This window comes from Kogia breviceps, chromosome 2 (genome assembly GCF_026419965.1).
Source record: "Kogia breviceps isolate mKogBre1 chromosome 2, mKogBre1 haplotype 1, whole genome shotgun sequence".
Taxonomy (NCBI): domain Eukaryota; kingdom Metazoa; phylum Chordata; class Mammalia; order Artiodactyla; family Physeteridae; genus Kogia; species Kogia breviceps.
This window is the reverse complement of record NC_081311.1, coordinates 11,861,675-11,882,231: the sequence shown is the minus strand read 5'-3', so window position 1 is coordinate 11,882,231 and position 20,557 is coordinate 11,861,675. Positions and strand designations below refer to the sequence as shown.

The following is a 20,557-nucleotide window of genomic DNA, read 5'->3' as shown; positions in this document are numbered from 1 at the left end:
CATCTGAAGAAACTGAGGCCCAGAGAGGGGAAGGGACTCCCCACGGGCACACAGGAAGTTAGTTAATAGTTTCCTTGTTGGGAATTCCAAGCTCTGAAATGATCAGGATTTTTCCTGGGGTCACATTAAGACAGGGGAGTCATTCACTCATTCATCTAAGAACACTTTATTGTGTACCTGCTCGGTGCCAGGCACTAAGTATAGTCATGATTCCAGCTTTTGAGGCGTAACCTTCTAATGGGTGGGGTGGGTGGGTGACAAAAAGCAAGCTTAAAAGATGAATGAATAAAATAATTTAAGGTCATTACAGTTTATAAGGGGAATAAATAAGACGTGATGGGGAGTATCTGCTAGACAAGGGGATCAGCGAAGGCCTCTCAGAGGGCTGATCTCTCAGCTAGAAACCAAAGAAAGAGTCATGGGAAGTGTGTGTTTCAGGCAGAAGAAACAGCCGGGCACACGGACTCGGAGTCGGAGGGGAGGGGAGGAACTGGTGTATTTGGGAAACCAAAGGCAGCCCAGTGCGACTGGCACGGAGTGAACCCGGAGATGAGGTAGGGTGGGGAGGCAGGTGGGCTTCAACCTGCAGGCCTTGTAGGTCACGGCAAAGGGTTCAGGTTTCATCTCAAGGGCCATGGGGAGCCATTGGAGAGACTGGAAGTGGTTTGCTTTTGTAGAATGACACGGGCTGCAAGATGGACAGTGCGTTGGCCGGGAACTAGATGGAGGCAGGGAGGCCAGTCAGGAGGCTGCTGCAGCCGTCCTGTGAAATGTGATGGTGGCCTGGACCCGGGCGGTGGCCCACTTTGGAGGGGCAGGGAGATGGCAGAGTCAAAATGTCATTTGGAAAGAGAACCTTGTGGGGCTTGATGGATGGTTGCAGGTGAAAGACTGTTAGTTAGTTTTTGCTGTGTAAGAGGTTACTTAGCATCTTAGAACCAGAGGTCAACATTTGTTAACTCATGGTATTTGTGAGTCAGGAATTGGGGAGTGGCTTAGCTGGGTGGTGCTGGCTTATGGTCTCAGGTTGCAGTCACGTTGTTAGCCGGAGCTGCCATCACCTGAAGGCTTGACTGGGGCTGGAAGGCCCGCTTCCAGGGTGGCTTCTGCACATGGCTGGCAAATCAACACCGGCTGCTTCCTGGAGGTCTCAGCTTTTGCCCACGTGGGCCACTCCGTAGGTGTCCTCAGAGCAGGTGATCCAAGAGAGGGCAGGGCAGAGGCCACAGTGACTTTCACAACCTAGCCTTGGAGTCATACTGTCATTTCTACCACATCCCTTTGGTTACACAGGTTCAATGTGGGAGGGGACTGCACAGGCTGTGAATCCCAGGAGGCAAGAATCACTGGGCCATCATGGAGGCTGTTTACCACAGGGGCCATGAAGAGGGTGAGATCAGGGATGACACTAGGCTTTTGGCCTAAGTGGCTGGGTGAATGGTGGTGCCATTTACTGAGAGGTAGAAGCACATGCTTGGGGGAAGGTAGGTGGGAATCAAGAACTCTCTTCTGGACCCCAGTTTGGGAGACTTCACCTCTGCACTGGAAACTTCTGTCTACAGGTGCTGCTGTGCTGTGCTGGTTTTGGGCTTCCATAGCCTCAGACTTGGGGGGAACTTTCTCAGGGCCTAGTTCTCATCTGTCCCTTGAACTAATCCCATGTCAGCCTCGAGGACCAGGAATTAAGAACCAGGCATTCTTAGGTTCAAATTCCGGCTTAGCCACTTAGTGGCTGTGTGACCCTGGGCCAGATACTTGGCCTCTCTGGGCTTGTTTCCACCTCTGCAAAACAAATCCACTTTGCTGTGGTAGCACGAGACTCAGAAATTATGTTGCTGTAGCGCTCAGGCTGGGGCCTGGCTCGCCCTGGCCTCTTTACACCTCAGATTCCCAGCCCTGCTGTGTGCACAGTCATAGCTACGTCGTAACATACCCAGGTCTCTAGGTGGATTTGATTGGGAAGGATTTCTAAAGAGTCTGTTCAGCTTCTTTTAAGTAGATGATGCAAAAATTCTGGGGACAGCAGAAGTAATTATTACTCACAGGGAAATGGAAGTATTTTTATGAGTATCTTCTGAAAAATTGAGGCATTTTTTCACGAGCAAACAGTCCTGTTTATTTCTCTAACAAAACAGCCACAATTGTGCTGTAGGGGCCAACTTTCAATGCCAGTGGCTTTTCTTAGGGGTCAGCTCTCCTCCCTCCTACTCCCCAATCCCCCCACAATTTCTTTTCTTTAACCTAGAGCAAACATAGTGAAGACAAAAGTGACCAAATTTGGGCTTTGCTGGGAGAAGGGGATTACTTTTGCAGTGAAAAGGTAGTTTTTGTGGCCCGACTTTCTCAACTGTGAAAACCAGTGTGGGTAAAAGCATAGAAAGCCTGAAAGTACATTTGGAAAATGATTTTCCTTGGAAAGGACTTTTTTTTTTTTTTTTTTTTTTGCGGTACGCGGGGCTCTCGCTGTTGCGGCCTCTCCCGTTGCGGAGCACAGGCTCCGGATGCGCAGGCCCAGCGGCCATGGCTCACGGGGGCCCAGCCGCTCCGCGGCATGTGGGATCCTCCCGGACCCGAGGCACGAACCCGCCTCCCCTGCATCGGCAGGCGGACTCTCAACCACTGTGCCACCAGGGAAGCCTGGAAAGGACATTTTTAAGGAGGTCATTAGTGTTTGCAAGAGGACAGGGGCATCTGTTTTCTCCTGGAGGAAATGTTCACTCAAATCTTAAAGAGACAGAGAGGAGAGGGAAACGGGGGAAGCCACAGGGAGGGGATGCTTGGGGAGCCGGGATGGGGAGCAGGCCGGCTTAAAATCGTGTTCGCACCCGCCCGGTGCCTGGTGCCGTGCTAAGCACACTCTCTATCTGACCCTTACAGAGGGCATTTGGTTATTACACCTGTTAGGAAACTGTGGCTCAGAGAGATTGGGAAGGTGTCCTGTGGTCACTCAGCTGGTGGACAGAGGACTCCGAAGTCCAACGCTGCCCGTCTGATAGAGCCCCCTCTCTTTCCATGCTGCCCTAGGAGAAAGGGCTCTTGGTCCAGGGTCAGGATAACTGACACAGTAAGATGGGAGGAGGCACACGTGAGGGGAAGGGCTGGGGAGGCGGTGTGTGCCCTGTGCCTCCCAAAGAAGGTGTTGTGTTCCCATTTTCAGGGAAAAAAATGCAGGCTCTGGAAAGACTACGGTGTGTGATGTGGTTTTATTGTTTTAAAGTCCATTTGGGGGACGTCCCTGGTGGTCCAGCGGTTAAGACTCTGAGCTTCCACTGCAGGGGGCATGGGTTCGATCCCTGGTCGGGGAACTAAGATCCTGCATGCCGTGTGGTGCGGCCAAGACATAAAAAATAAAAAAAGAAAGTTCATTTGGAAACCATCTCTTCCCTTGTGGTCCTGCCTCTCCATCTATTTATCAGTCTATTTGTCAACGAGTTATTGAGCATTTACTATGTGCCAAGCACTGTTCTGGGTGTTTGGGAGACAGCAGGGAACAAAACAAAGATCCCTGCCCTCCTGAAGCCTGCATTCTAATGGAAGGAGGGGTGGAGACAGGCAATAAGCCCCGTGGAATGTTACAAAGTGACATGTGCAGTCGAAATTAGACTTGCAGAGTAAAAGAAGGGTAGAGGTATCCAGAGAGGCAGGCAGTGGGTGGGTACAGCCTGTAGTGTTAGAACAGGTGAGCAGCAGGTGTTGCCTTGGAGGGGTGGGAATGCTCTGGAACTAGGCAGAGGTGGTGGTAGCACAGCATCGTGAATGTCCTAAATGCCACTGAATGGTTCACTTTAAAGTATCAATAATTAATTTTATCTATTAAGGAAAAATTATTTATTAGGGAAAAAAAGGTGGTCAGGGTCAGCTTCATGGAGAAAGTGATATTTGTGCAAAAGGCTAAAGGAGGGGAAGGTGTTAACACTTGGGATGTTTTCTCCCAGGGAGAAAGAGGAAGGCTCCGCGCAGAGGGAATAGCAAGAACAGATGAACTCAGGGGAACTGTGACCCCCGGGCCAACAGCCTGCTGTCTGTTTGGGTAATAAAGTTTTATTGGGATAAAGCCATGTTCATTTGTTTACGTATTATGTTGTCTGTGACTCAGGGACTTCACCTGGGTCTTTACAGAAAAAGTTCCTGACTCCTGAGGTAGAGCATACATAGGTCCTCAGGTGGGAAGGTACATGGGGTATGTGAGGAACATGAGGAGGAGAGAACGGCTGGAGTGAGCGAAGGAAGGAGTAGAAGCAGGTGAGGTCAGAGAAGTCACGGGGACCAAATCGTGTAACCCTCCTGCATGGCTTTCCTGTGGCACCTCTGCTAAATGTCAGGACAGAGGCTGACATCATGCTGATAGGGAAGTGTGTGTGTGTCTGTGTGTGTCTGTGTGTGTGTTGGGCGGGGGCAGTGGTAGGGTGGAGAGATGGCTGAACTTGGGAGTCCTAAGACCTGGGCTTTAGACCTGCTGTCTGTCCCTCACCAGCTCTGTGTCCTCAGTTATCTCATTTCCAAAAGTCGTGATGGTGGTGGTGGTGGTGATAATGGCTACATTCAGTGAGCCCCTCCTCTGTGCTAGGTACTTGCACACTTGACTCTAACTCTTATCGCAGCGGTGCAGATTGGGTGGCAGCATCTTCCTTTGCAAGAGGAAGCACTGAGTGACTTGGGCAAGACCACGTGTGTGGCGGGGCTCAGATAACTAGCCACTTAGCATATTCCAGTGAAGAGCCCCGGTGGCAGTGGGCGTGAGAACCCCTGGTAAACAGCGCAGCCAGCACTCAAGGGCAGCAGCCTCTGGTCAAGGTGGCCCAGTCTTAGCGCTGCCCTTGGCAGCAAGGGTTTCCTGGGAGGGGCCGTCCCCGGGCCCCCCTGCCCTCCCACTCCCACCGCAAAGCCACACCGGAGGCCTCCCCTCTCTCAGGCTCCGTGTGATGGGGCGGGGCCGCGTCCCTCCAGCCCCATGGCAACCAGTTACCAGGCCTGGTGTTGGTCTGGGTTTTCCTAATTGAGGTTGTGGGATCCTTCTGGCTGTGCCTGAGGTTTTTCTGCCCTGGAAACCCGACTGCGGCGTGGCCGTGGGGTGGGGCCTGGAGGTGCTGGGACCCGCGCATGCCCCGTGCTGCTCACCTCGCCCCACCCCCGCTACCTCCCGCCGCTTCAGTACCGCGCTTCCTTTGAAGAACGTGCCGGAGGTTTTCGGTTCTTGTAGCTGACAGCTGGGGCACCACGAAACGTTCCGTGGTCAGGATCCCTGTGTGTCTTTGCCTCCCCATGTCTGGTCCCATGGAGGGTGCAGGCGGCCTCGGGGCCTGCGGTGTGGGAATGCACTGCTTCCGTTTGCCCCCCATGGTTTTTGCCCACCCTCCTGGTGGGGTCCCTGTGAACAACGGAAGCCCCAGCTAAGCCGCGGAGTTCAGCTCCCAGGCGGGTAGACAGGCCCTGGAAAGGCCTCCGGTCCTGTCCCGTCCTCCTTGCTTCGCTGAGTTTGGGCAGGGGGCTCCCCGGCTTGGCTGCGCCTGCACCAGTGTCAGCCTTTTGATTGGAGCCCAGGGCTTCATCCTGAATGCTGATGAATTCAGGTGGGGGTAGTGTGAAGGTGGCAAGCCCCTCTCGGTGGGAAGAGGCTCTGCGCCCCGAGCCCTGCCCTCCTCCCTCTCCTGCCCACCCCTGGGGTCCTATGCCAGGTAGGACGGTGCTGGACACGCTTGAAGACACCAGGGCTGCCGGATGCTCCCCAGGAGCCGTGGACTCGGCTGCCCCTTATAAATGGCACAGTTCCCATCACAGGAGATTCTGGGCCAGAGGTGCCTTTGGCAGCCCCTCGTGTTGTGTTTCCTTCCAAACATTTCCGTCAGCGGGTAGTTCTGGGGGCGTCTCCACTCGGCGCCACCAGATCCTGACCTCCCAGCTCCAGCGCTTTGGGACGGTGGGGTAATGGAGGAGTGGAGGACAGGGGAGGATGGAGGGGGGGAGTCAGCTAGATGCAGGGGACGTCCAGGAAATGTCACAGAAGAGGGTGTCCTGAGGCAGAGACCCTGTGAGTACTGGATACTTCTAGAAAGTGAGACCTACAAAAATAGAACGAGGCCCCTGGCTCTGGGTTTGCAAGCTCCATCCCCCTTGCCCCACGCACCGATCAGCTCCCTTCTTATCTGTACTAATGCGATCTTTTATTTATTTATTAAAATTTTTTTTTTTAATTTTTAACATCTTTATTTGAGTATAACTGTTTTACAATAGTGTGTTAGTTTCTCCTTTACAACAAAGTGAATCAGTTATACATATACATATGTTCCCATATCTCTTCCCTCTTGCGTCTCCCTCCCTCCCACCCTTCCTATCCCACCCCTCTAGGTGGTCACAAAGCACAGAGGTGAACTCCCTGTGCTATGCGGCAGCTTCCCACTAGCTATCTAATTTACTTTTGGTAGTGTGTATATGTCCCTGCCCCTCTCTCTTAAAGAAACACTCTTTTGAAAAAAAGTGTTCTGCTGCCATGACCTGGCACCACCCTTCCCCTCCCCCACCTCCCCCCTCCCATCCCAGGTGAGGAAACTGAGGCCAGAGGGGTGGGTCCATCTCCCTTTCACAGTGGTTGCCAAGTGCATTGGGTTGGAGAAAGTCCCCTGCAGGCTGAGGTCACCTCAAGTACATTTGGCTGGAGTCATGTCCCTTTTGAAAAGGCTTGAGTCACTCAGTGACGCAGTCCCAAATGGCCCTATAATTGGGATCTTGCCTTGTTTGGGGCCGTATGGAAAGAGACTGAACCAGTGAGATGCGGCACATCCTCCTCATCAGCTTCAGCTGCGGGTGCCACTCTGGCAATGGCAAAGGGGACAGAGCCCAGGTGGATGGGACAGAAATATTGATGGCAGAGAGGGCGAGCGTAGAAGCAAGCAGACACAGGGGTCACCTACCCCACCAGGAAAACTGGCCTCCTCCGCATTGCCTGTGGCCTTTGAGAACACCCACGGCCTCCCCGTGGTGATATTTTCTGGAAAACCGACCCTGCTGGCAGTGCTGTGGAAACTGAGTCCTGAAAACTCACCTGGTCAGAAAGGAATCTAACAGACTCTTTAGCTCCACAGGTATCACAGGCAAAATTGTCACAGTGCCTTCCACTTGACCGGCTGGAGTGGCTGAGTCATCAGCTTCTGTGGCTGGGGACACAGAGCGATCCTTCCCATGTGGTCACCAGGATGCTTGCGACCCTCCCAGACCTTGATCCAAATGCGCTGAGAGCAGCTCCTCCAGTTTTCATGGTTCTCACCCCCAGCCCCCAGATGTGTATTCTAAAGCCCTGCTTTACAACACAATTTGAATTTCTAACAGATTTGGTCCCTGGCATTAGCATGACCTTTCCAAGCCTCCTGGAAGCTTGGTGACCCACAAGCCATTCCGAGGAAGGGGCTCTGAGGTGGCGGGAGGAAGAGGCCTTGCTGGGAATCCTGGGGCCCCTGTAGCCCGGGCCCCCCTCCATCCTGTGTCCTTGTGCCTTTCACCAGCAGTGCCCTAAACCGTTTTGGAAGGGAGGGCAGCTGTTTCTGTGGTTTCGCCTGTGCTGCCCCTAGTTACATCTGGCACCCCCTGGGGGCCTCTGCACTGAACGGGCCAAGCTCGCTCAGCCCCTCCGTCTCGCCCCATCCACAAGGGCCAGAGCTGATTGGGTAATTTCAGAGCCTAGGCTGGCCCACGACATGTGGTGCCTGCAGAGAAAAGGTGAGTTGGCCAATCAGATTTGCTCCTTGGGACTCTAGACTCAGGATTCTGGCAGATGGGCGGGGAGGGGGCTTTGCGGCCTGCCGGCTGCAACACCATTCTGAGACTGGCGACCCTAAGTGAGCAAAGACGCCACAGAGGAAGCGCAGTCCCCACAAGACCACCCTCACTTCAGACCGCAGCCACCAGTTTGAGAGTCCCCAGGCCACACATACTTCTGACTAATTGGCTACAAATTTGGGGATTCCCCCAACCCCTCTCAGGTTTGATGATTCACTAGGATGACTCACAGAGCTTAGGAGAGCGCTATATTTACAATTTTATTAGAGCGAAAGGATACAAATCTGAACCAGCGAAAGGGGGAGATGCATAGAGCAAGGTCTGCTAGGGACACATCACCCTCCCGGCACCAGTGTATGATCACCAACCAGGAAGTTCACCCCAGCCCAGTGCCCAGAGTTTTTATTGGACTTTTCATTACTTAGGCATGATTGATTGAATCATTAGCCACGTGTTTGAACCCAGTCTCCAGCCCCCTTCCCCTCCCCGAAGTTTGGACACCATCATTGGGCTCAAAGCCCCAACTCTCTAAGCCCATGGTTGGTCATTCTGGCATGGCCAGCCCCAGCTTGAGTCATCTCCTTAGCATGAGCTCGGGTATGGTTCCAGGGGCCCACCATGAACAAAACCCACACCCCCATCACTCTGAAAATTCCCGGGACTGGGAGGTCACCTACCAGGAACCAGGGACAAAGTCAGTTTCTTCGTTATACAACAACAGCCAATTGGGTTCCATGCAAAGAGGTGAGTAAGCCTGGCGTGGTCTGCAGAGAGGCACATGGTGGAGTGAGAGGCAGAGATAACCCAGCCCCGGGCTCTCCGTGGCTCCACAGCCTTCCTGTTCCCACAAACCCAGCTGCTCTTGGCTGCCTCTCCTTGGATTCCTAGAGGCTCCAGTGATCCTGGTAATAATCCCTGTCTTTGTGGGTCAGCTTAAATGATTCTCTCTTCCTGCTCACCTTGGTTAGAACCGCACTCACCAACACGGTTTTCCAATGTGAGTTGACAAGTCTGTCCTGGAGGATGTGGTCCATGGGAAGACCGGCTTCCACTTTCTCAGGGCCCACAAAACGAATCAGGTCCTCTCCGGATCCCAGTGTGCCTATCTCCGGGGATGATGCTCTTCTCTCTGGGTTCCAGAGAACAATAGAAGTCCAAAGGGAGGAGGTCAGAATGGGAAGAGAGGGACCCAGGAAGTATAGGGTGTGTGCACTGATGATTTGGTCGGGGTTTGAGGTGGGTCCTTCCCGCTCCATAGGGAGCCAGACCTGGGCCTGGTGCCGGGTGTGGTGGGCCCCTGAGGCCATGTCACCGACCTGTTCCCCCATGGCCACTGGTGAGCTTCTCTCCAGTGTCTCCCTCTGGATTTCTGGAAACAGTTGGGTCCGCATCCAGTTTGCCTTCCTACCCCGGCGAGTAGCCGGGTGAGTGGTTTTATGGGCGTCGTGTGAGAAGAATGCTCAAGCCAGGCAGGGGACTGGGACCGGGGTTCTTGTCAGAGTCAGACCCCAGGATCACCGAATTGGTCCAAACTGCTGTGAATTTTTTCAGATCTAAAAAAAGAAGTAGGCAGGGCAGAAACAATAAGTCAGAGAGAGAAAGTTCCAGAAAGAGTGGTCCCATCGTCGTCCCATTGCCCACGTGATGCTCAAGGGTTTTCTCAAACTAGACTGTGCATCAGAATCAACCTGGAAGGCTCCTTAAAACAGACCACTGGGCCCCCTTCCAGAATTTCTGACTCAGTAGATCTAAGGTGGGGCCCAAGATTTTGCATTTCTGACAAATTCCCCAGTGATGCTGGTGCAACTGGTCCAAGGACCACATTGGGAACCACTGATTCGAGGGCGTGAAGGAAGGTCTTTCCAACAAATGCAGAGAGCCTTTCTTTCTCAGCTTCCCCCAAGGAACCTTTCTCTGACCAGGGAGGAAGAGAACATTAGACTAGGAGTCAGGATGCCTGGGTGTGTGACACAAACCGCTTGAGTGATCTGAGGCAAGGTTCTTGCCTTTCTGAGACTCTATTTCCTCACCTGTCAAATGGGTCCAGTAAGAGGACCTACCTTGTGTGGTTGATGTGAGGATTAAATGAGAGGGTGTCTTAACAAACAGCTCCCTGACTCTGGTAGTACAGGAAATGCCACATTTCTCTAACTTCCAAATCAAATATACTGTAAGATTGATGAGAAGTTCAAGGTCAATTGTTTTGCAAAGGTCTGTCCCACTGCCTTCCATGGATGGCACGAGAAGCCCCAGGGCTCAAAGGAATCCAGCAAATAAGACCTCACACCATCGGGGTCACTGCTGTTGCCGATTTTGTCAGTGTCCTTTGGAGGAGAGGTCTCTGCTCATTTCCACTCCCCTGTGCCAGGCTGGTCCCGGGCCCCTCACAGCTCAGAGCCCCTCGTCACTGGCATCCGGGCAGGGGCACAGGCCTCCCCGCCATGCTGTCTCGCTCTCGTTCTCATTTCAGTCCTCAGCCTTCAAAGCACGAACACCTCCCTGGAAAACAGTAAAAGCAGCAAGAATAACAGCCAGTTTCTTCCCCCACAGTGACAGTTTTCTCATGGCAGTTTTTTGGCATGATCTTTTCATTCTTCCCTGGGCGCATCCACAGGAGCAAAAGAAATGCCAGTTCGTTTCTCAGTAGCTCACCCTGTTATGAGCACTTGGCCCGTGCTTAAGACAGGGTAGCTCTTTATTACTTCGCTTTTTCCCCAAGTCCTGCGCTCCATCCCTGCTAGGACTTGCCCTCCTGCTGACCACTTTCCCCTCCTCCTGCCCTGCCACCCCCTTATCACACTTCGCTCGGCCCATCTGGGGTGTACCTGCACGAGGCCATTGCTGGCAGCCAGGGGAGACCCTGGGGGCTGGAGAAAGCAGAAGTGATTTGGTAAGCAACTTCCTCTCTGGAGGCTGCATCTTCCCGTCGCCCACCTTTCTCCAGGTTTTACTTGGACTCCTGCCCACCCAGGAGAGAGACCTGCTGCTCGGGTCCTTTGGTGCCTTCCCCAGAGCCATGAGTGGGTGGAGTTCAGCCCATGTCCACAAGCGCGACATCTTGGTCCCTTCTCACCTCTGATGGGAGCCCTTCTGTCTGGCTCCCGGCCTGTGTTGCTGGCATCCCCTCCCTGGCTGGGGCCCCCTTCCTCCATGCAGCCCCCCACCTGGCTAGCCACACCCCCAGTGGTCTCAACTCAGCTCTGCTCTTTTAAGCATGGAATGAGCTGGACGTCCACGAAGGTAGGCGCTCTGTCCTCTTGGCCGTCTCATTTTTAGCATGTGGAAGGTAAACTGTGGACAGCAGTAGGCTGGTTGGTAAAGAAAATAAAGCCCAAGGATGCTCAAGACAGGAAGTGGCTGCCAGTCAGTGTGGGTCGGAGAAGATACATGCTCCTGTTTGCATGTGTGGTTCATTCATTGGCCCCCTTAATTCCTCTCCCTGAGCCTCAGGTTTCTCATCTGTGAAATGGGGCTAGTAACTGCCTTATTGAGGACCAAGCGTGTAGCATCTAGTTCAGTGCTAAGCAAATATTCACTTAACCAGTCAGTCAACATAACTTAACAAAAGCTTGCAATTGTCCAGGCCAGCTGTGTTAGCTGCCCCACCCTCTGGAAGGATATGGAGCAGGTCTGGGCTGAGCTGGGAGAGGGTTATGGGCAGACAAGGGATCTGCCTCTCAAGGGCAGCCCTGGAAGGGGCATAAGGTTGGGGGCTTGAAGAAAGAGCAGGGCTTCAACAGGCAGAGGGGTCAATTCTGGAGGTCAGAAGTCCGACCTGGGTCTCACTGGGTTAAAACTAGGGTTTTGGCAGGGCTCTTTCCTTTCTGGGGGCTCTAGGGGAGAATCTGTGTTCTTGCCTTGTCTAGCTTCTAGCGGTCGCCTGCATTCCTTGGCTTGTGGCCCCTTCCTTCTTCAAAGCCAGGAACAGCTGGTCTAGTCTTTCTCACATCACATCACATCACATCACATCACATCACATCACTCTGAGCTGACTCTCCCACCTTTGCTTCCACAATTAAGGATTCTGGTTACATCGAGTCCACCCAAATCATCCAGGATAATGTCCCTGTCATTATCCTTAGTTCAATCTGCAACCTTAATTCCCTTTGCCACATAACCTAACATATTCACAGGTGCCAGGGATTAAGGGATACTTTGGGGGAGCATTACTTTGCCTGCCATAGTCCCTGCCCTGTTCTGGGGGATGAGGAGGTAAGGAGGAGGAGGAAGGAAGCCCCAGGTGGCTGTGTGGTACCCACCGGCCCTTCCTAACTCCAGCCTCTGTGTCACATCCTCCAGCCTTGACTCACCTTTGCCGCCTCCAGAGCTGTTGCCCCATGACTAGCGAGTCTCTCCCAAACCTTGCACTTCTCCTGAGTGTTGGTCATAACGGTCATTAAATAAAGCAGCATTTCTCCATTTCAGCACTATTGACACTTTGAGCACATTGTTCTCTGTTGTGGGGTGCTGTCCTGCTCATTGTACAAGGTTTAACTGTATCTCTGGCCTCTGCCTGCTAGATGCTGGTAGCACCCTCATCCAGTTGTGACAACTCCAAATATCTCTAGACACTGCCTAATGTCCCCTGGAGGACAAATTGCCCAGGGGTTGAGAACCACTGAAATCAAGCCTTTGATGTTTGTCTTCCTTACTAGATTGGGCACCCAAGGAAGGAAGCCTCAAGAGGGTGACACCCCATCTGTCTTGCCCGTCCCCAAGTCCGCAGCACTTGCATAGTACTTGGCATTTACTAGATGTTCTACACATATTGGTTTAATGAATTAATGAATTTTGTCAATTTTTAAATTTTGGGGTGTTAATTTTCTTAATGGATAAATTAATCTATAAAAAAGTGTGTGTGTGCGTGTGTGTGTCTTAAATAGACTCCTGTTGCCATAGACTGACTACCTAAGAATCGCCTGGGGAGCCTTTTACGTAGCCCGACTCCTGGGTTCCGATCACAGAGGGTTGGGGCTCAGGCTGATGGGGGGCAGCCTGGGAGTCTCTGTTGTCAAGAGGGCTTCACCAGTTCCTCCAAAAAGGTAAACATAGAATTACCATATGATCCAGCAATTCTGCTCCTAGGCATATACCCAAAAGAATTGAAAACAGGGACTCAGATATTCAGAGCAGCAGTATTCACGATAGCCAAAAGGTGGAAACAACCCAAGTGTCCATCAACAGACAAATGCATAAACAAAATGTGCTGTATACACACAACGGAGTATTATTCAGCCTTAAAATGGAGTGAAATCTGACACACGCTACAACATGGATGTACCTTGAAGGCATCATGCTAAGTGAAATCAGCCAGTCACAAAAGAGCACATCTTGTACGATGTCACTCGTGAGGCCCCTAGAGTAGTCAAATCAGAGAGACAGAAAGTAGAAAGGTGGTTGCCAGGGGTAGAGGGGAGTGGAAGCTGGTGTTTGATGGGTACAGAGTTTCCATTTGAGATGATGAAGAACTTCTGGAGGTGGACGGTGGTGACGGTTGCACAACAATGTGAATGTCACTGAATTGCATACCTACAGATGGTTCAAATGGTACATTTTCTGTTATGTATATTTTACCACACACACAAAAGTGCTTAATCCCAGCCAGATCTGGGAACAGATAGTGTGGGAATCAATGGGGGCGCAGGGGGGTGCAGACTGGATGAGTTCTAATGGCCCTTTTAAGCCTCGGAGCCGGGGCTGATGGGGATGGGAGCAGCGGACTTGGCTGATTTCTCGAGGTGGCGGCCCTTCCCTGGGGGAAGCACATAAGTAACCTTTACAGGGGCCAGGCCAGCTGCCGAATGGAGGCCACTTGTCCTGTCTGCAGGGGCAGCTGCTGCCCGGCTCCAGCTGATCCTTGCCATGTGGGGTGTCTGGTTATGGAAGAGAAGTCCCAAATCTGGATTCATATGTAACATCTCCACGTTTAAATCTTGACCCCGGGCTCAATGAACAGGCAAACAAACCAACAAGCCAGATGTGGGTCCGACAGAGCAGCTCTTCAGGCCTCGGGCCCGGGGTGGCATCTTTTCTCAGTGGCTTGGGCCTCAGCTGGAGAGATTCAAGTTCTGTATCCTCCTACCGGATGCCGTATCACTTCTGAGGTCCGATGCCAGCTTCCTCTTTGATACCTGGGAGTTTCCTTTGCTTTCGGTGCTCCCGAAAGGGAGCTTTGTAGACAGAAGGGTGAGTGTGAATGCCTAGGGTCCGGATTCTGCTCAGGCTGGGGTCTTGGCCCTGCCATTTGTGAGCTGTGGGGCTATATGTGACTTGCTTCTTTCTTCCCCGCGCCTCAGTTTCCTTGTCTGTCAAGTGGGAATAGTAATGGTTCTGCCTGGGAGAGTTAGAGCGGGGACCAGGGCAGGGCCTGCAGAAGGGCTCTGAGGTGTGTGCGGTCGTGTGACGGTGTGTTGGTGCCAGCTGGAGCCAAGAGCACAGTGGAGTCGGACAGGCATTCAGCTGGTGAGTTACGCAATGTCGGACGTCTGTTTCTACATCTGTTTCTGCATCTGTGATATGCCCGGTGATTTCCTCCTCCACGAGTCATTCTGAGGATTAAGTAAGGTAATGTTCAAACAGCGTCTGGCCACAGCATGAGCCCCATACCCATTTGTTTTGTTCCTTGGAAGCTGGGGCCTTTGACCTTTGTGGAGACTTCGGCACGGGGAGCTGGGGCTGGTTGGCTGGGCTCAAGACAAAACGAGCAGAGAGCTAGGAAATGGACCGTGTCCTGTCCCTCTGCCGTCAGCTCCCTCTCCTCCTTCCTGGCCCCCCGGGTGGGGGTCCTGGTCCCATCCTCAGAAGCCCACCCACTTGCTGTTCAGGAAGGTGGCCTCAGCTTTGCAGGGCAGTTGGATGAGTTGGGAATCTCCCTTTACTGAGATCAGCTCTGTGCCAGCGCTGGCACACGCTGGGCCGGGCCCAGAGCCGAGGTCCTCCGGGAGTCCCTGGGTTGGCTGGCTGAAGAAAGGGGCCTTGCCCTGCCCAGACCCTCTCTGGGGGGGTCAGAGGCTGGGGGGAGCAGCCCAGGGTGCTGAGGGCCTGGCCAAGATCTGGCGTCTCTTTAACTGGCCCCAAACTTCGCGGGTACTTGAGGTGGTGATCACATGAAGGAGGATAAGAAGCCCTTAAAATTCCGAGACGCTGAGGGGCCTAAAGGACTGTGTGACCTTTGGTGAGTCACCGACCAGTGGAATTTAAGGGCCACTCTGGGGACAGTGGGCAGACGATGGCATCTCAGGTTCTTGGCGGGGTCCTGGCCACGTGACACAGAGGTGCCTCCAGGTCCAAGTTCCAAACGGCGGTGGGCTCAGGGACACGTAGGCTGGAGTCGGCCCCCCCTTGCCGTTTGCACACCTGAGCGTTCTGACATCTGTCCGCGGATAAGGTGTGGCAGGGATGATGGGAACACCTGTGTGTGCACCTTAGGTAGCTCCGTGTGTTCACTGCATGTACGTGTTCCTTGGGTGTGTTTGTTACATGTGTGTTCATTGTGTTTGTATGTCTGTCATGTGTGCATATCCATTGCGTGTGTGTCCCTAGCGTGTGCGTGTTCATTACACGTGCACACTGGACAGGATGCGAGGCCTGACGGGGTCCTTCAGGAAGCAGTCCTTCCAGCCTTGAGAAATGCATCCCCTGAGACCCTGGGGTTTGTGAGGCAGGAGAAGAAGGGGGGTACCCAGGACAAGTGGGAGTTGAAGTCCTTGTCCCCAACACCTGGCCTCCAGCTGGGGATGGGGACTCCCCAGGAAACAAGAGGATAAAATGAGGTGGTGAGGGGGCCGCAGTCCACCCGCTTGTGAACCCATTTCACCAGGATTTCCCAGGCCGACAGGCCTGGCCTCCGCCGCTGGAAGGTTGTGGTCGAGTCTGGGGCGAATACCGGGCACCCAGCAGGGCTGCACAGCCGTGGGAGACGCCGAGGAAGAACAGGGTGCCCGGTGTGGGTGCAGGCGTGAAGGATGGGAGGGACTGCTGCTGCCGGTGGTGGCGGGGGCCCAGGCCCGAGTGAGCCTGCAGGAAGAACACACGGGCCTGATGCTGGCTGGGGAGCGGGGCGTGTCCCTGTCTCCCAGCCAGGAAGCTGTGCACAGGCTCACTGGGCTGGGACACAGGCTCTGGAGCCTTGGACAACACCAGCATCAGCTCCTCATCTTTCTCCCCCATCTCTGCAGGGGGCGGAGGAAAGCGCAAAGGGAAAAGCAAGAAGTGGAAGGAAATCCTGAAGTTCCCTCACGTTAGCCAGTGTGAAGACCTCCGAAGGACCATAGGTAAGCTGTCCTGCCTCGAGGGGGCTCGAGGAGGGACGGGGAGGGGAGCAAGGGACCCATTGACTGGAACCATCTGAACGGTGAGTCAGGTACAAATCGATTAATGCAGTAAAGTGATGCCAGGTAGGAGGTCCAGGCTGATGCCTTTGCTAATTGATATAAAGATGCAGCCAACATTCGTCGAGTATTTGGTGTGTGCCGGGCAGGATTATCTCCCAATCACCCTTTGAGGCTATTAGTTTACTCCACTTTTCAGCTGGGGAAACCAAGTCACAGAGAGATTCTGTAATTGGACCAAGGTTGCACAGCTTGTGGGAGGGCGGTGGAGGTGGGCCACTCCTGGCCCTGAGCCCCCCCTCGTAGCTTTCCACCCTTCCTTCCTGGGGCCCGTGGGTCCTGCCCTCAGGAAGCAGCCCCAGGCTTTGGGAGTTGAGGCGGGGTGGTGAGCCTCTGGGCCCCCCTTCCCTGCTGCTGGGGATGTGGGTTCTCACCGAGGAGCTGCCCTGCTCAGTACACAGCCCTATCCTCTTTATTCAGCACCCACACGGCCAGGCAGCTCCAAGAGCAGAGGGCGCTTGTCTCCCGAGGAGCTGGCACTGCCAAATGCACAAGGGCGGTCTGTCCCCGGCCGTGCTCCGAACGCGGCTGTGGTGAGGAGGCTGGGGGACCGGACGAGGGCTCTGTGCTGGTGGGAGCCCTGGCCCTTCTCCCCTCTGTGCCCAGGGTGGGGCACTCCCGCTTGCTGCATGAAGGCGTCTTATCTGCTCCTGACTGCTAGAGGTCACGGCTGTGCCATACTGTGTTTCTTATACTCAGATCCTTTGAGCGTGCATATAGGATGATGCTGTTACCCAGAACTCCGCAGGCCCAGCCGCTCTTGAGACTTCTGCCCGGGGCACTGGGTGAACTGCCCTGCGCCTGCTGTGGAACGTGAGGCCACTCGTGGCCGTTGAGCTTTTCTGAATGGCTTCTCCACGTGGCCTGGCCTCCACCAGATGCCATCCCAGGCCTGCTCAGTCCTCTCGCCGGGCCACCCCTCTAGATCCTTCCGTTGTGCTGTGACAGCAGATGACCTGTTCTCTCTGTGTGCCCCACACGCCCAGCACGGAGGAGGAGCTCCCTTAATTGGTGCTTATGAAGTGGAAGGAAGCCACGTGCGTCCCACGAAGGCAGATGTGAGCAGGGAAGAAGTAGGGTGCTAAGTGGTGGGGAAATGACCTCAGAGCCACCTTCCGTCCTTAAAACCTCAGGTCGGAGTCCCCACGGTGTTCTTGGGGCTGAGAGAGCAGTTGGCCTAAGAGATCAGGGCCTCTGGGTCCAGGCGGATTTGGGCTCAATCCTCACCCGCTCTCCAGCCACCTGACAAGCTACTTAATCTTAATGAGCCTCAGTTTCCTCAGCTGAAAACAGTGCTCATGAACCCAGTCCAGTGAGACCAGGTGTGTGAAGGGCTTCTCTGGAGCCCGGGACCACTCCCCTTAGCACTTGACTTCCTTCCTGGAATGCACAGCAGCTCCCACTCTGCTGGGCCACTCGTGTTGGGGGTGCCCAAGTTCTCTCTTGATCTGGAGGTACATGGGGCAGCGGGGCGAGAGAAGACGGGGCTCTTCTTCTGGGGCTGGGAGGATGTCGGGGAGGGTTTTGCCACTGACAACTCACAAGTAGCCTTCAGAGAGGGGAGAGGAAGGAGAGTCCCTGGAATCTGCCGCCACCCTCCCGGGGCTATCTGGTTCTTTAGGCCTGGAGAGAGTAGGGCCTAGGGGCGGGGAGGGGTGGGGACCTCAGACGCCATGGTCTCCGCACACCCCTGGGGAGGCAGACCCTCTTCTCCATCCTCTTCGTCCAGGGCGAGCCAGTTCTCCAGCTACCACATGCCTTTCCTGGATGCTGAGCCCAGCTTTTTCTCAACAGGCCCAGGAATGGCTCCCACTCAATCTCGGAGCCATAGGGCTGATCCAAGAGACCCTTCTGAGGTGTTGATGTGGAAGAGAGGACTTGAAATAGGAGGAAAGGACCATCCAAATGGGGGGAGCTGTGTAGAGAGGCAGGGTAACCGCGTGAGGGCCAGTATCACCTGGGAGGGGCCCAGCAGGCGGAGCCCATTTGCTTCTCTGCCTTTGGGTTAATTGCCTGCAGGTGGTGGTGTCGGGAATGGTCCTCAGGGCCCAGCCAGCTCTGAAGGCCACCTCCTCAGAGAATTTAAATTAGCTCCCAGCCAGGGTCTTTCAAAGCATCCTGCCCTTTTGTCAGGGCACCTCCCACCTCCCCACCTCCCACCCCCAGTTATTACTGGATGTCTGTTTGCCCCTCAAGTGCGAAAGTCTCCTCGAAAAGGATCTTTTAAATTCACCACCACGTGCCTGGTGCCTGCTTACAGGAGGAGCACAGTAGTTGAATGAACGAGTGAAGGAAAGAATGAATGAAGTGGTATGAAAGTGAACACTGAGCTTCTGCAGTGTTTTAAATAAATGGAAGAGTGTTGAGAGTCCTATGAGGAGCATTCGTGTACCTGCCACCTGGGTTAAAGAAATGTTAATATTTGCTATATTTGATTCATATGTCTCTTGAAAATGGAAAACACAAACGTCAACTATAGGACTTCCAGTTCCAGACAACGTGGAGCAGATGCGTTGTTTCCTATCCCGCCCACCATGGGCAGTCCAGAGCTCTGGACGTCACATATAAAAAAATATAGGAAGATTGCTAAAGGGGCTTCCCTGGTGGCGCAGTGGTTAAGAGTCCGCCTGCCAATGCAGGGGACACGGGTTCGAGCCCCGGTCCGGGAAGATCCCACGTGCCACGGAGCAACTAAGCCCGTGAGCGACAACTACGGAACCCTCGTGCAACAACTACTGAAGCCTGCGCGCCTAGAGCCCGTGCTCTGCAACAAACAGAGGCCACCGCAGTGAGAAGCCCGCGCACCGTAATGAAGAGTTAGCCCCCGCTTGCCACAACTAGAGAGAAGCCCGTGCACAGCAACGAAGACCCAACACAGCCAAAAATAAATAAATAAATAAATAAATAAGCAAAACAAGCATTTAAAAAAAAAAAAAATGGAGGAAGAGGCAGACTGGCTGGGACCTCAGGATGTGAGGAGTGATGTGCCAGTGAGCTCCTGGCTTTTCTTTTTTGCCTCCCTTAAATCCCAGGGACCAGGTGCTGGTGAAACTCACTACCCGGAGATGCCAATGGGTGCAACAGAAAAGACGTCCCCCCCCCCCCAAAAAAAAATCCTGTTCTCTCTAGCCAGCGGCCTGGGAAAAGGACAGCTGAGCTGAGCTGGCCCGTCCAGAACGGTCACGCTTCGGCTACAGTTCAGCCCAGCAACGTGGACGCCTCACTGTCTACCTTTCTTTTCACCTATCCTAGTGCCAGGCTCAGACCCAGGGCTCCCTCCGTCTCCACGTCTCTCCTCTCTGACACACAGATCCTGATACTTGGAGGTGAGCGAGTTCTGCCGAGGTTCAGTCCGCGACACCACCTCTCAGCGCCCCCCACTCTAGCCCTGCTCCCTATGGGGCCTCCAGGCATTGCCCCAGAAGTGCCCCAAAAGCCCCTCACCTTCCAGTTGGCCCCGCCGCACCCTCTTCACTTCCGGTATGGGGGACCCCCTGGAGCCTAGGATTCGCTTCTGAGCTTTTCTCTGTCGGTGGATTCCACCCCATGGGCCCCATCCCCATCTGTCCATCAAGGTCCATAAACGGGCCTCTTGTCAGGATCCACTCCCCTGGGAGGGTGAGAGAAACGTGCACGCTGGCGTGTGAAAATGAATTCTTCTGTTCTCCTAGAGGGATTGAAAAGACTCTGTGTATGAGTGCAGTGTGAAGAGAGGCCGGGAAAACAGGAAGGCCGCCATAAACCGAGGGGCTGCAGCTCGCGGCGACCGGCCCCAGGGCTCGGGCCTTCCTCCGTGTTTACAGTCCGACGCCCTGGTGTTTGCCCAGCCTCTGCTGGGGTCCTGCTGGAAGGCTTTCTTAAATAAAAATCTCATTTCTTTTCTAGACCAATATACACACCAAACAGTGGCAAATGCCGCATTTATTTTTCTTGTGGACGCATGAGCTCACTTTCTGAAGCTCTTTGGGAGGATGTCCCAGAGCAGGCTTTGGGCCGGGGTGATGAGGCCCTTACGGGCCCAGAGGGCCACGTGGGAAGGCTCTTGATCATAGGGGAGGACGGAGGCCACAAGGACCCCGTTCACTGGCCAGAACAGCGGTCTGTTAAAGCCACACCCTCTCTCTCCCCCAGCACTGCCCAGACAACCACAGGCCATCTCCCCCAGCAGCCAGGGGGATTCTGAGAAGTGAAAACGGCACCCCTTGGATCCCCTGCTGAAACCGCTGCAGCAGCTCCTCCCACCTGTAATAAAAGACAAACTTCTCACCATGGCTTATGAGCTCTTCGGTCGTTGCGTGAAGCCTAGGGATCCCTTCTCGGAATAATGCTTTTCCGTACAGCAAATAAAATACGCAGGGTTGCAGAGGAAACCAGTTCTTTTCAAATAGTTATTAGAT

At 54.0% G+C, this 20,557-nt stretch overlaps 1 protein-coding gene across 5 annotated transcripts in view; it reads left to right on the top strand.

The window, feature by feature from the left end:
- The window catches only part of GRK5 (G protein-coupled receptor kinase 5), a 293,743-nt gene that overhangs the window by 93,255 nt on the left and 179,931 nt on the right, over positions 1–20,557 (top strand). For 4 of the 5 annotated variants that reach the window (XR_010838817.1, XM_059052466.2, XM_067024552.1 and 1 more), the window contains exon 2: positions 15,948–16,043. Coding sequence is in view for 3 of the 5 variants with exons in the window: in XM_059052466.2 (XP_058908449.1) it covers positions 15,948–16,043 (96 nt within the window). In the remaining 2 variants the exon portion in view is untranslated. Of the gene's footprint in view, positions 1–3,975; positions 4,031–15,947; positions 16,044–20,557 lie in introns of those variants that run through there. The other variant, XM_067024554.1, reaches the window with a different exon arrangement.